Source organism: Procambarus clarkii, chromosome 81, assembly GCF_040958095.1.
Source record: "Procambarus clarkii isolate CNS0578487 chromosome 81, FALCON_Pclarkii_2.0, whole genome shotgun sequence".
NCBI classification, from domain to species: Eukaryota; Metazoa; Arthropoda; class Malacostraca; order Decapoda; family Cambaridae; genus Procambarus; species Procambarus clarkii.
Genome location: NC_091230.1, coordinates 22,695,728 through 22,710,823, shown reverse-complemented (window position 1 = coordinate 22,710,823; position 15,096 = coordinate 22,695,728). Strand labels below are relative to the sequence as shown.

Genomic DNA, 15,096 nt, shown 5'->3' with positions numbered 1-15,096 from the left:
ACCTGGCACAGGAGCGGGGCAAAGTAGCCCGGGCTATGGTGACCCCGTAACTTACCTGGCACAGGAGGGGGCAAGTAGCACGGGCTATGGTGAGCCCGTAACTTACCTGGCACAGGAGCGGGGCAAGTAGCACGGGCTATGGTGAGTCCGTAGTGGACTTACCTGGCACAGGAGCGGGGCAAGTAGCACGGGCTATGGTGAGCCCGTAGTGGACTTACCTGGCACAGGAGCGGGGCAAGTAGCACGGGCTATGGTGAGCCCGTAGTGGACCTACCTGGCACAGGAGCGGGGCAAGTAGCACGGGCTATGGTGAGCCCGTAGTGGACTTACCTGGCACAGGAGCGGGGCAAATAGCACGGGCTATGGTGAGCCCGTAGTGGACTTACCTGGCACAGGAGCGGTGCTGTAACCATAAACAGTGTTGGAGGTGGGTCTTATAATGGTGGTGGAGGCGCGCGTGCTCAAGAGCGCGTTCTGGCCAGGGGGCCCTTGTGGGCCCACCTGGCCCTTAACCCCCCCTTCCCCCCCTTCCCCCCCTTCCCCCCCCCTTTCTAACAATAGACCCCTATCAACCACTCCTCTCTTATCCAGTCTATCCTCCCGTCCACTTTATCCTGACGCGCCTGGATAGGCGCCTGACAGCTGAGTGGACAGCGCTACGGATTCGTAGTCCCGTTGTTCCGGGTTCAATCCCCGGTGGAGACAAATGGGCAAAATGTTTCTTTCACCCTGATGCCCCCTGTTACCTAGCATCAGGATTGTGTCTGCCATTTGGTCCTCCTTGTGTTTCGCTCTTTTTTTCAACGCTCGGTTTCATTGCTTTGCATTTGTTTCAGTTAAACTCTAGTAGCCAATTATTGGACCATTCTTTCATTCTCTCAGTGAACCCGCAGTTGCGATTGTTATCAAATTGGAACAATTTGTTATCAATTTGGAACATCTCCAAATTTGGAGATGTTCCACATCTCCAAATTTGAATGGATTGATGTATAGTTTCTTAAGGAACTCCTTAGAATAGTCTCTGCGACGTCCCTGGGGATGCCGCAGAGCTAGGGAGCCGGTCGGCCGAGCGGACAGCACACTGGACTTGTGATCCTGTGGTCCTGGGTTCGATCCCAGGCGCCGGCGAGAAACAATGGGCAGAGTTTCTTTCACCCTATGCCCCTGTTACCTAGCAGTAAAATAGGTACCTGGGTGTTAGTCAGCTGTCACGGGCCGCTTCCTGGGGGTGGAGGCCTGGTCGAGGACCGGGCCGCGGGGACACTAAAGCCCCGAAATCATCTCAAGATAACCTCAAGATGTCCCGGGAAACACAAACCGTAACGGACCCTATTTTCCGCTTGTTACAACTTGTAATAAAGTTGTTACATCTTGGCTTAACGTGTTTATGACGTATTAGAACGTTGTTACAACTTGCTATATTGGTTGTTATAACTGGTTAGGAGGTGTTAAAGCTTGTTCGAACGTTGTACCAACGTCGTAGTTTCGGTGTGTGTGTTTGGTGGAGTGTTTTGTCAGTGCCGGAGTCCGCAGCACCAGCCTGGACCCCCACACCTTATTGAGCGCAAAACGTCACGCTAAACCTACTAGAGGTTTACGACACGGCTGATGGCAGTACTAAGGGCCTTGAGCGATATTCACGAAGCAGTTACGCAAGCACTTACGAACCTGTACATATTTTCTCAATCTTTGGCGGCTTTGTTTACAATTATTAAACAGTTAATGAGCTCCGAAGCACCAGGAGGCTGTTTATAACAATAACAACACTTGAATGGCAAGTTTTCATGCTTGTAAACTGTTTAATAAATGTAACCAAAGCCGTCAATGATTGAGGAAAGATGTACAGGTTGGTAAGTGCCTGCGTAACTGCTTCGTGAATCTAGCCCCAAGTCTTCCTAGAAAGCCAGCATCTTCGCAGTACTGAGCGCTTGGAAGATCGTAGTGATCGCGCGTCAACATTCTGGATAAATAGAGAAGCCTAAGGAGACTTGATCACGACATACGAGATTGCTTACCATGTCAGAAAACAGTAGAAGAGGACGCGGGAGTTAATTAGAAGCACGAATCTCACACACACACACACACACACACACACACACACACACACACACACACACACACACACACACACACACACACACACACTCACATGACAAATGGAATGCACTAGGAAGTGATGTGGTGGAGGCTGACTCCATACACAGTTTCAAGTGTAAATATGATAGAGCCCAATAGGCTCAGGAATCTGTACACCTGTTGATTGACGGTTGAGAGGCGGGACCAAGAGCCAGAGCTCAACCCCCGCAAACACAACTAGGTGAGTACATCGTACCAGCAAGGCGGACAGCCCCCCTGCTATCATATCTCACTCATTCCCACATTTCTTCAACTTTCCTTCGCTTGGACATCTCCAGCAGCTTTACTCTCCATAAAAACAAACCCCTCCCACCCCGATGATGGATGGAAGGATTGAGTGAGTGGCAGCGGACCCTCCGGCCCCGCACACTTGACAAAAACTGAAGCCTCCAGCTGATGCGTGCCACTTATCATGGCCGCCATCAGCTGAAGATCGCCCGCGGCCCGCGAGTCTTCGCTGAAGAGTCGCGTCGACCGCTCCCCCTGAGAGCCAGACAGCCATGGAATGATGTCTCCGGAATGCGGAACTTTGGGAGGCGTTTGTACCGTTTTGAAAGTGCTTCGTCGGCGCTTACAAAATACGTGTCACGGGTGACACCCTTGTCACCTGGTGTTAGGGATGTTTGGCTATCTTTCTGGACTGTTATCCTTCCAGGTTCCAGCTTCCAGGACGAGCGTCTGTTCCACATTACAGTCCGCGCTAAACCATCCTCCGTTCGCGACAAGAACCAATTAATTTTTTTTTTGAGATATATACAAGAGTTGTTACATTCTTGTACAGCCACTAGTACGCGTAGCGTTTCGGGCAGGTCCCTGGAATACGATCCCCGCCGCGAAGAATCGTTTTTTCATCCAAGTACACATTTTACTGTTGCGTTAAACAGAGGCTACAGTTAAGGAATTGCGCCCAGTAAATCCTCCCCGGCCAGGATACGAACCCATGACATAGCGCTCGCGGAACGCCAGGCGAGTGTCTTACCACTACACCACGGAGACTAATAATCCGGATACCATTGGCTCCGAATATTCTAGCAAACCGGTTAGGTGGCAAACGCCGGATTGGAAACCTATTAATTAGCCGAACAGTCCTGTTATCTAAATCATTCGTCAACCGGTTTTTTTTCATAATGTAAATCCTGTTTGTTTTTTATTTATTCTGAAATTTGAGGGGCGTTGGAGAGTGGATTGTTACGCTGGCATAATCGGTCATCCAAACAGCCAGATAGACCGGTTAAAACAGCCACATACACCGGTTAAAACAAGCCAGATACACCGGTTAAAACAAGCCAGATACACCGGTTAAAACAGCCAGCTGGCTATATAAAAACACCTGAAAATTTGGCGTCTCTTTAAAACACACATACACAAAAAAAATTGGTCTCTTTAACAACAAGAAAAAATGTCAATTAGGGTGTTCTTTTAAACATCTGTAAATTATCCTTATAGCTCTTAAAACATCTGTAAATTATCCTTATAGCTCTTAAAACATCTGTAAATTATCCATATAGCTCTTAAAACGGGTCGTTAATATCCAGTTGGCTCTTCTGAATATGCAAGTGCCTCTTTAAAAATATCTATTGATATTTACTCTGTAAAAATATGTAAAATATCTATTGCATAGATATTTAACAGCTGTATAATATATATATATATATATATATATATATATATATATATATACACACACAGGTGGACCTACACAGGTGGACCTACACAGGTGGACCACCACAGGTGGACCACCACAGGTGGACCAACACAGGTGGACCACCACAGATGGACTAACACAGGTGGACCACCAACACAGGCGTACCAACACAGGTGAACCAACACAGGTGGACCACCAACACAGGTGGACCACCAACACAGGCGTACCAACACAGGTGGACCAACACAGGTGGACCAACACAGGTGGACCAGCAAAACAGACAGCTGGGAGCCCCCGTAACCTTAACTCCAGCGCGACCACTCACTGCCCCGTTGCAATAGACGCACCTTCAACATTCTCATTCCTCTGAATGTGCTTTTTTGTTGAGCTGGGTTGTGTGTGAGGGGGGGGGAGTAGTGTGAAGCTGGTAGGTAGAGGAATGAAGAGGAGGAGTGTGGGGTGTGGTGGGGGGGTTGGCGAAGCTGTAGTGAAGCTGTTTTAGTAATGGTTTCCCATCTACCTGTGACAGGAATAACCCCAATGGCTTCCGCCGTGACTCCTGGCCTACAGCCGGAGGGCAGCTTCTGCTAGTCTTGACTGAAGGTATTTCCGTAGAAGAGATCTATTTAACGGCATTTTTTGCGAAGTTCGCAAGTCTTTTTTATTCGGAGAGAGAGAGAGAGAGAGAGAGAGAGAGAGAGAGAGAGAGAGAGAGAGAGAGATAGAGAGGTGAAGGGTGGGAAGTAGTGAAAGAGAAAGGAATCAAGATTTGAAGGTCTCATGCTATACCACCAGGTGTTCGCGTAGAGTTTATTGACACTGGTTGGTGGACTTAAGAAGCCCAGACGTTGAAAACACCTGTTCTTCTCTCTCTCTCTCTCTCTCTCTCTCTCTCTCTCTCTCTCTCTCTCTCTCTCTCTCTCTCTCTCTCTCTCTCTCTCTCTCTCTCTCTCTCTCTCTCTCTCTCTCTCTCTCCCCATTCCTCCTCCTCCTCCTCTCCCCAATAGGAACAGGTGAACCGGCTTTGCAATAAATATAAATGCAAAGCGGGTCTTTTACTGAAGCAGATGGTCCCACTTTGCATCAGATGCCAGTGCCTTTGGTATCACAATCGCCGAGACGGGGGTCTCGTGCAGACTTCAAGATTATGACTCATCAAGGTAAAAAATAATCAGACTAGCCCTCCCGTCTGCTATGCATCATTGCACTTAGGGGATCACCATAGCCCGTGCTACATGGACACTTCGTCCTGAGTAGCTCAATCTGAAACAACAAGAATCATTGCACAGATGACCACTGAAGCAAGCTTGGTATCTGACAGCTTCACATACCACACAGACGGATCAGTAGATCAGCAGAGACAAGAGTGCTGCAGTTAAAGGCGTAATATTGTATAGTTACTGGGAGACTCAAATGGCTGTTCGACTTTACAGATAGCCATTCAAAAGGCTTTGGAACATGTTCTTGCTGAACACCGATGACGTGTTATCGTGCAACAACTGCCATAGAAACCTTGCAACAAGGCCACTTGCGTGGCAACGTCCATCTGGCAGCAAATGTTATAGCAATGATGAAAGCATTCAAAGGACAAGGTCACCCAATACGTACCAACTGGATGCCAAGTCATGTAGGAACACCAGGGAATGACATTTGCAGATGAAGCTGCGAAACTTGCAACTACGACGAGGAACCTATACCACAGAGTCTATCACAGATTAAACCAACAATTAGAGATAGATCACTGCAAAAGATGTACAGTGACCACAACACAGCAGTTGCAACATCAGGATCTGCGGGTCGATACAAGCATTCACCCAACTACGATCCACTTATTCTGATAAAAGTGAGCAACAGAATGCAACAGAAGTACACTAACCACAGCATCAGACTGGCATACCCCCATGTGCATTGGGGGGAATATAGTAATAGTTCTCTGGATCCAGAAGAGTGAGCCCTGCGCTCCCCCTACTCATCACTGATTGAAATTGAATATTAGACCTCATAATCTTTGCGTCTGATTCTGGCATTTTGTTCGTGGATGTGTAGAGGGGGAGGGGGTGTGGGAGGGCGGTGGGGAGGGGGTGTGGGAGAGCAGTGGGGAGGGGGTGTGGGAGAGCAGTCGGGGGAGGGGTTGTGGGGTGTGGGAGAGAGCAATGGGGAGAGAGGGGGGGGGGGAGGAGTTACATAATCACTACCCAGTACCAAACAGCTGATGTTGTTATCTAATTCAGGATGTCTGGTACTGGGTACCTGTGGATTCTCTGCTCTGTCCTCTTGTGTCTCCTCTGTGCTCTGTCTCCTCTATTTTCTGTTCCCTCTATTCTCCTCTATTCCACCCCTCACATCTCAGGGTGGCTGTGGCATTGCAGACTGTGTGTCTTAGAGTTGAAACACTGCAGTATTCCTCCAGCAACACCCGCCATATTGCAACCACCAGTGGGAGGGGGGGTTGACCTCTGCATCATGCCTTACCAACCCCCACCCCCCCCCCCGGTAGGGGACCTGGGGGGAGGGGGTTACCACCTCTAGGATCTCTCCCCCCCCCCCTCCCTCTTGTAGGTGGGGTATCGTGAGGTTTGCCTCCCATGTGGTTGGGTTGGTTGCTGGTGTGTGTGTGTCTGTGTGTGTGTGTGTGTGTGTGTGTGTGTGTGTGTGTGTGTGTGTGTGTGTGTGTGTGTGTGTGTGTGTGTGTGTGTGTGGCGGTCTTCATTGTCGGTGAGACAGACAGATGTTGATTTGCCAACACCAACGCGTGTTTGTAAGTACGCATTTGCAAACGTGTGTATATATATATATATATATATATATATATATATATATATATATATATATATATATATATATATATATATATATATATATATATATATACACGCTATACACCCCTACCGTGTCCAAGATAACAGGTCTGTAACTGGTTCCAGGCTCCCACCTACAAGATCCGGGGAGGAGGAGGAGGGGGGGGGGTGGTAGAGGAACACCCCAGCAACACCTACAGGAACAAGGGGGAGGAGGAGGAGGAGGAGGGGGGGGGTAGAGGAACACCCCAGCAACACCTACAGGAACATGGGGGAGGAGGAGGAGGGGGGGGGGTAGAGGAACACCCCAGCAACACCTACAGGAACATGGGGGAGGAGGAGGAGGAGGGGGGGTGGTAGAGGAACACCCCAGCAACACCTACAGGAACAAGGGGGAGGAGGAGGAGGAGGGGGGGGGGTAGAGGAACACCCCAGCAACACCTACAGGAACATGGGGGAGGAGGAGGAGGAGGGGGGGGTGGTAGAGGAACACCCCAGCAACACCTACAGGAACAAGGGGGAGGAGGAGGAGGAGGGGGGGGTGGTAGAGGAACACCCCAGCAACACCTACAGCAACAAGGGGGAGGAGGAGGAGGAGGGGGGGGGGTGGTAGAGGAACACCCCAGCAACACCTACAGCAACAAGGGGGAGGAGGAGGAGGAGGAGGGGGGTGGTAGAGGAACACCCCAGCAACACCTACAGGAACAAGGGGGAGGAGGAGGAGGAGGAGGGGGGGTAGAGGAACACCCCAGCAACACCTACAGGAACACGGGGGAGGAGGAGGAGGAGGGGGGGTAGAGGAACACCCCAGCAACACCTACAGGAACATGGGGGAGGAGGAGGAGGAGGGGGGGGTGGTAGAGGAACACCCCAGCAACATCTACAGCAACAAGGGGGAGGAGCTAGAGATGGTGACTCCTCGCAACTACACCATTCTTTAATGAATGTTTTGTGTCTGGTAATGTCTTGAGCAGCGGTGCTGGGGCCGGGGGTCTGGTGGCTTGGTGAGGGGAGCAGGGGCGGGGTGCAGGTGGTTATCTTGAGGTTATCTTGAGATGATTTCGGGGCTTTAGTGTCCCCGCGGCCCGGTCCTCGACCAGGTGGCCATGTCTTGTAATCTTCACTCTTTATTCATATAAGAACTTACGTGAATAATATTCATACCACCTCTGGTTGCAATTGTAGGGACCCTCGACCTCGAAGGAGACGATATGTAGCATCTGTGTATATGGATATGTAGCATCCGGTATGTATATAGACTCGGTTCAGCTGGGAGGTAGAGTAGGCAGGCCTGAACGTGTGGTGAACAAGAAGTTGGCCTCTCGTGCAGGCCCGTCACTCCCACTACCATCATCAAAAGGCCACAAGCAATCCAGCTGGGATGGCCCCCTCATTGCAGAGAAAGCTGCTGCAGAGTGCCTGGGTGCTGCAACAACGCAGCATGACATTGCTCGCCTCACAGCAGTAGCAGCCCCACATGCAGGGGACTTCCTGTTAGCAACCCCAATGTCGGCAACTGGCACGCGTCTCACACCACACGCCCTCCGAATTGCTGTGGCCCTCCGCCTTGCTGCCCCAATCCACATCAAGTATAGGTGTATTTGCGGCGAGGTGGTGTCTGACAGGTACGGCCACCATGGCCTACTCTGCCAAAGAACAGGGGGATGGCACTCAAGGCACAGTGAAGTTAACGACATCATCAAGAGGAGCCTCACCACAGCTGGATGCCCAGCCGAGACAGAGCCCCATTACCTAATGCGCCGTAACTCTGATGCTCTTATAGGTCGCCCGGATGGTATCACAGTGAACCCCTGGAAGAACGGCAAGCAGTTGGTATGGGACTACACGTGCATATCAACCCTGGCTAACACCTACATTGACTTCAGTGTTGCACATCCAGGTGACGCTGCCACTCACAGGGAATCAGCCAAATCCCGTAAGTACAGAGAACTGGATCACCACTACAATTTTGTCCCCATTGCTTCTGAGACACTCGGGCCCCCTGGGGTAAGAGTGCCGCCAGTTTTTTTTTTTAAGTAATTGGGCTTAATGAAACAACAAGATACCCTAGAGCTGCCAGCTTCTTTTTCCAGCGCCCGAGCATGGCGATACAGAGAGGAAATGCACACTGCATTCAAGCCCGCCATCTGAGGAGCTGGAGGAACTCGACAACTTATGATAAACAACTTTGTACCATGTCTGTAACCAAGTTTGCAACTCCTTTTTTGTAATGAAGTTTAAATAAAATGAACACATATAAATGGGTGGTAGGAGACAATATGTGCAAACGCACGTGGGAGCCCCACAAGGCACCCTCGGGTGCTGCATATCCTCTTCTTCGAGGCTGAGGGTCCCTACTAACACAACCAGAGGTCTGCATCCTTATCCCCGCGTCCGTCCATCTGCCACACTGGTCTTCTTGTCTGGCCCTCTTGTCTGGCCCTCTCGTCTGGCCCTCTCGTCTGGCCCTCTTGTCTGGCCCTCTCGTCTGGCCCTCTCGTCTGGCCCTCTTGTCTGGCCCTCTTGTCTGGCCCTCTTGTCTGGCCCTCTCGTCTGTCATCGTGGTGACGTCACTACATCCACCTTCACAAGTTCTTTTCAACAAAACTCTTAATCTGAGCTTGCAAGCTCTTGAGTGTCGGCGTGTCAGCTCGTAACTCCACTTGTGAGGGTTTGTTGAAGTGACCGCGGGGTTACGGAAGCGCTTTGGCAGGTGACCAGCTCTTTTTATCATCATACTCTCGGTGCTCTCTCTTTGCACGCCCCACGCCCACACCACACCGCCTGATTCAACAGCCATCACTTCAGTAATCTTGCTCGTAAGCTCTTTTCTTTCAAGTGTTTTCCCGCGCATGTTACAACGCCCACGCTCGATAAGTTGACCCCTTTGTGGCCTATTGCCCCCACGCCCGTACAGACCCTGCCTCTAACACCCCCACGCCCACGCCTACACCCACGCCCACAACGGTGACCTTTCCATGCAGCTCTCACTCCTCCCTGACATACTGCACGCCGGCGCTGGGCAGCTCCACGTGGGTTTGTTTACCTGTGAAGCGCCACGTGGGTTTGTTTACCTGTGAAGCTCCCCACGTGGGTTTGTTTACCTGTGAAGCTCCCCACGTGGGTTTGTTTACCTGTGAAGCTCCCCACGTGGGTTTGTTTACCTGTGAAGCTCCCCACGTGGGTTTGTTTACCTGTGACGCTCCCCACGTGGGTTTGTTTACCTGTCAAGCTCCCCACGTGGGTTTGTTTACCTGTGAAGCTCCCCACGTGTGTTTGTTTACCTGTGAAGCTCCCCACGTGGGTTTGTTTACCTGTGAAGCTCCCCACGTGGGTTTGTTTACCTGTGAAGCTCCACGTGGCTTTGTTTATCTGTGAAGCTCCCCACGTGGGTTTGTTTACCTGTGAAGCTCCCCACGTGGGTTTGTTTACCTGTGACGCTCCCCACGTGGGTTTGTTTACCTGTGAAGCTCCCCACGTGGGTTTGTTTACCTATGAAGCTCCCCACGTGTGTTTGTTTACCTGTGAAGCTCCCCACGTGGGTTTGTTTACCTGTGAAACTCCCCACGTGGGTTTACCTGTGAAGCTCCCCACGTGGGTTTGTTTACCTGTGAAGCGCCACGTGGGTTTGTTTACCTGTGAAGCTCCCCACGTGGGTTTGTTTACCTGTGAAGCTCCCCACGTGGGTTTGTTTACCTGTGACGCTCCCCACGTGGGTTTGTTTACCTGTGAAGCTCCCCACGTGGGTTTGTTTACCTGTGACGCTCCCCACGTGGGTTTGTTTACCTGTGAAGCTCCACGTGGCTTTGTTTATCTGTGAAGCTCCCCACGTGGGTTTGTTTACCTGTGAAGCTCCACGTGGGTTTGTTTACCTGTGAAGCTCCCCACGTGGGTTTGTTTACCTGTGAAGCTCCCCACGTGGGTTTGTTTACCTGTGAAGCTCCCCACGTGGGATTCATCATCATCTCCCGTTGCCATCTGTTGAGTTCCTTCACGTTTCCCATTATCATCTGTTGATTATGATACCATTAGACCATCAGCCCGTCCCCCAACGGCATCTGTTGTATTAAAAATGCCCGAACCTAACCTAACCAGAGGACCCCCACGAACAGAAAACGGGACATCACATCAACTTCGCTTCGAGCCTCTGCTTCCCGTTTTTTGTTATCACTTTTTTTTTGAGGGGACGGGCTTTGGGTAACGTATACGTCCAAAAAGCGACGTGCTATTAGGGGGGAAGAGGTCGAGTTCATAGTGTGGCGTCGCGGTGCGTCCGACTGGAAGCGTTACAGGGACATTTGGACTTAATTAGAATGCCTTTGGAGGCCATTATCAGACGATCGGGATTTCTTATCAGCTGACTCAACTCTCTGGCACAGGTCTTATAGTGACGGGGGGGGGGGTATCAGTGTAATATGGACCTAATGGTGTTAGCTACCGTTAATGGGCTTATTTGAAGCCTATTGTCTTATGCAAATAGAATTAATTATGCAATGTGACGTAATTTGTTTCTTGTAAGGATATTATATATTGTTTTAATGGCGTATTCCCTTGTTTAGGCCTAAGGGCGGGAACGGTCTGACGAATTCCAACGATGACGTAAGTAACCACATGATGACGTAATCGGCCATTATGACGTAATCACCCATTATGACGTAATCACCCATTATGACGTAATCGGCCATTATGACGTAATCGGCCATTATGACGTAATCGGCCATTATGACGTAATCGGCCATTATGACGTAATCACCCATTATGACGTAATCACCCATTATGACGTAATCACCCATTATGACGTAATCACCCAGGATAACATTCCCGGGGCACAACTGTGGCTTCATCTCGTGACCTTTTGACCTCGACCTTTTGACCCCGTAAATAGCTTCCCCCCCCCCTTCCCTTCCGCTCCCTCCAATCCCCCCCCCCCTTCCCTCCTCTTCCCCCCAACCATCCTTGACTATGTCATCCAGTCCTCAGAGGAGAGTTGCGGGCTATTCATGCCCGTACCACCTCTTGGGTGGCTTAATCTTTATCAATCAATCAATGAATCAGAGGAGAGTGACAACGGTTGGAGGAGTGACTATCAGTATAGATCAACTACGTTTATTGAAGTACAGCAAGTAAGATGCATCTCCAAAAAGGGGTAGAACCGCTTAGGCTACATCTAACCCCCTCCTTAAGATGTGGATGGAGGTGGCTTGCACAACTTCAGCTTTCAGTACATCTAACACATCTCTAACCCTGTCCATGGAGGATAGAAGAAAATGTATATATGCTGGTTAGCATTGTAAATGTCCGGCCACGTCTGTGGTAGAAAAAAAAAGGTACATTCCTCTTATTGATCACTCGTCCATGTTACGGGTATTTCCCTTAAGTTACTCAGGCTCATTTTTGTCCTACATTCTCTCAGTTTATAGAGGCTGTCCTTGTCCACTTTCTCTGTGCTCCTCGGGATCTTGTATGTTGTGATCATATCCCCCTTCTGTTGCTTCTATAGTCTAGGGTTGTGAGATGTGGTTCCATTAGCTTATTTCCGTAGTTTAACCCTCTTAGCTCTGGCCTTAGTCTTATTGAAAAACCTCTGCACTTTTTCAATTAAATTTATTACAGAATATTTTTATTACTTATAAACGTACAATGTGTATACAAATAGTTTAGCGGCTATCCACATTCATGAATGAAAAGCAGTGAAGTAGTTTAACCAAAAAAAAACGAAATTTTAAACTTTAAACTTAACTTTTAAACTTTAAATTTAAAAAAAGGTTTGGTTGCAAAGGGCCACATATTTGACATACCTGATTATCTCTACATCTTTTCAACACCTGCCTCGTTTTGCACAAACGCCAGGTCTATGGTGGGTCCGTCTCCCTTTACCTCTGTCGGTTCTCTAATATTCTGCTGTAAGAAGTTTTTGTCCTCCAAGTCTAGCAGCTTTTCTCTCCATGTCTCATCACCATAACTGGCCGACCCCTCACAGTGTTCAAGAGAGAACTGGATAAGCACCTCCAAAGGATACCTGATCAACCAGGCTGTGACTCATACGTCAGGCTGCGAGCAGCCGCGTCTAACAGCCTGGTTGATCAGTCCAGCAACCAGGAGGCCTGGTCGACGACCGGGCCGCGGGGACACTAAGCCCCGGAAGCACCTCAAGGTAGCCTCAAGGTACCACCTGGGAAGTTCCTTCTATATTCTTACTTTAACCACAGGGTAACACACTTAATAAACAAAGACATGAAGAGGGTAGGCTGGGTAGAGAGGATCTGAGGGGAGGAGAGGGGAAAAAATAAGGGGTAAGGGTAAAGGAGAGAAATAATGGGCTAAGGGTAAAGGGGGGGGGGGAATGGTACCTAAGGTTGGGTGGTGACAGTGCTTGGAGGCCAGTAAGTTAGTGTTGACCAGACCACACACTAGAAGGTGAAGGAACGACGACGTTTCGGTCCGTCCTGGACTATTCTTAAAGTCGATTGAGAATGGTCCAGGACGGACCGAAACGTCGTCGTCCCTTCACCTTCTAGTGTGTGGTCTGGTCAACATACTTCAGCCACGTTATTGTGACTCCTCGCCTGCAAGCATGTGTTGTCATCTCATGACTCATTTAAGCATGTGTGGGACACTCACTGACTCCTTACTCATCACACAGGCATCTCCAGCTCTCCTACACTCATTTCCTGCACCTCCTACTCATCAACAGCACTTCATCCTCATTTCTAGCATTCTGCACTCATTTCCTGCACCTCCTACTCATCTACAGCACTTCATCCTCATTTCCAGCATCCTGCACTCATTTCCTGCAACTCATAATCGTCTCCAGCATCCTACATCTCCAGCATCCTGCCTCCCCAGCATCCTGCATCTCCAGCATCCTGCAATTCATCTCCTGCATCCCTGTGACGCGTGTCCATCACTTACATCTCCCTCACCCGCACCTTGGTGCAACATTGCCTACTCTGCAGCCACGAGAGGCGAGTCATATATCTTAGGAGCCTGGGGCCAGCATATTATCATCGTAATACTAACATATATCCATTATCTCCCATGCGACTCCCAGGTGAAGATGAGAGGGTGATGCTGTATCGGGGGTTATATCGTGTGTGCTTATCTAACGGGGTTTACGTATGGGTATTACGTATATTAATGGTGACTATGTTGGGGTGTGGGTTGGCTCTTTATGCCCCTCCCAGTCTGTACTGGCCTCGATCCTGTGGTGGTGTAATTCTGACATTCGAAATCGTTTTCGAAGCTGGTCTGTGGTGGTGGCTCTCCGGACTTCTTCTTTCAGAGCATCGCAGTTGTCCACTTCCTCTCGTATTTATTGTGCACCCCATACTCATCCTGTGAGCGGTAGCGCAAAAAGCATTACAGAGGGCACAAAAGGTCTTTTATCAGTCTTGCCTCTTAGTTCTGGGGCTAGTCTAGTGGCATATGTCTGAACTTTTTCCAGCTTCGCCTTGGGCTTGACAAGGTACGGGCTCCACGTTGGGGCTGCATACTCCAGGATTGGTCTTACATATGTGGTGTACAAGATTCTGAACACAGAAGACAGAAAACACACACAGTAGTGGCTGTGTGTGTGTGTACCTACCCTGCCCATCACGCCCACATTGCATTAACGGCCACCCACGCCCACCCACGGCCGCCCACGCTCGAGACGATGGTATCTGGTGGTGTGGATCGCATGGTGATGTCTCAGATTATGAACCGGAACATCTTTAAGTGGGTTTTGTTTTATTTACCTTCTGCATCTTGGTGTGGGCGGTGACCGTAGCAGGTGTGTTTGTGGGTGTGGGGGAGGCAGGTGTGGGTGTGTGGTGGAGAAGCAGGAGGATAGAAGAGATATGTAGTTGCTGAGGTTAGTGCATTCAACCTACTATCCTCTACCCATTTCAACATCTTAATTGCTCTTACTGGACGGTAGACCGACGGTCTCGCTTCATGCAGGTCGACGTTCAATCCCCGACCGTCCACAAGTGGTTGGGCACCATTCCTTTCCCGCCGTCCCATCTCAAATCCTTATCCTAACCCCTCCGTAGTTCTATATTTAGTCGTAATGGCTTGGCGCTTTCCCCCTGATAGTTTATTCCTCCTTTCACCAGTACTGACAAATCGGGAGCCGCTTGATTTGTGTGGTTATATATTTACTTTGGTATGCCGGCAGGGTATGGGGTAGGGGTATGCTGTTAGGGGAGGGAGGTAAGGGTATGTGGGCAGGGTAGGGGGTATGCTGTTAGGGGAGGGAGGTAGGGGGTATGTGGGCAGGGTAGGGGTCTGTGGGCAGGGTAGGGGTCTGTGGGCAGGGTAGGGGTATGCTGTTAGGGGAGGGAGGTAAGGGTATGTGGGCAGGGTAGGGGGTATGCTGTTAGGGGAGGGAGGTAGGGGGTATGTGGGCAGGGTAGGGGTCTGTGGGCAGGGTAGGGGTCTGTGGGCAGGGTAGGGGTATGCTGTTAGGGGAGGGAGGTAAGGGTATGTGGGCAGGGTAGGGGGTATGCTGTTAGGGGAGGGAGGTAGGGGGTATGT

General features: G+C 50.1%; 2 protein-coding genes across 7 annotated transcripts in view; both read left to right on the top strand.

The window, feature by feature from the left end:
• The window catches only part of LOC123773018 (cytospin-A), a 424,140-nt gene that overhangs the window by 52,736 nt on the left and 356,308 nt on the right, over positions 1 to 15,096 (top strand). The gene's annotated exons all lie outside the window — the stretch shown is intronic.
• The window catches only part of LOC123749086 (uncharacterized), a 61,912-nt gene continuing 61,049 nt past the window's right edge, over positions 14,234 to 15,096 (top strand). Inside the window, exon 1 of the mRNA XM_069315566.1 lies at positions 14,234 to 14,295. Within this exon, the coding sequence (XP_069171667.1) occupies positions 14,234 to 14,295 (62 nt within the window). The remainder of the gene's footprint in view (positions 14,296 to 15,096) is intronic.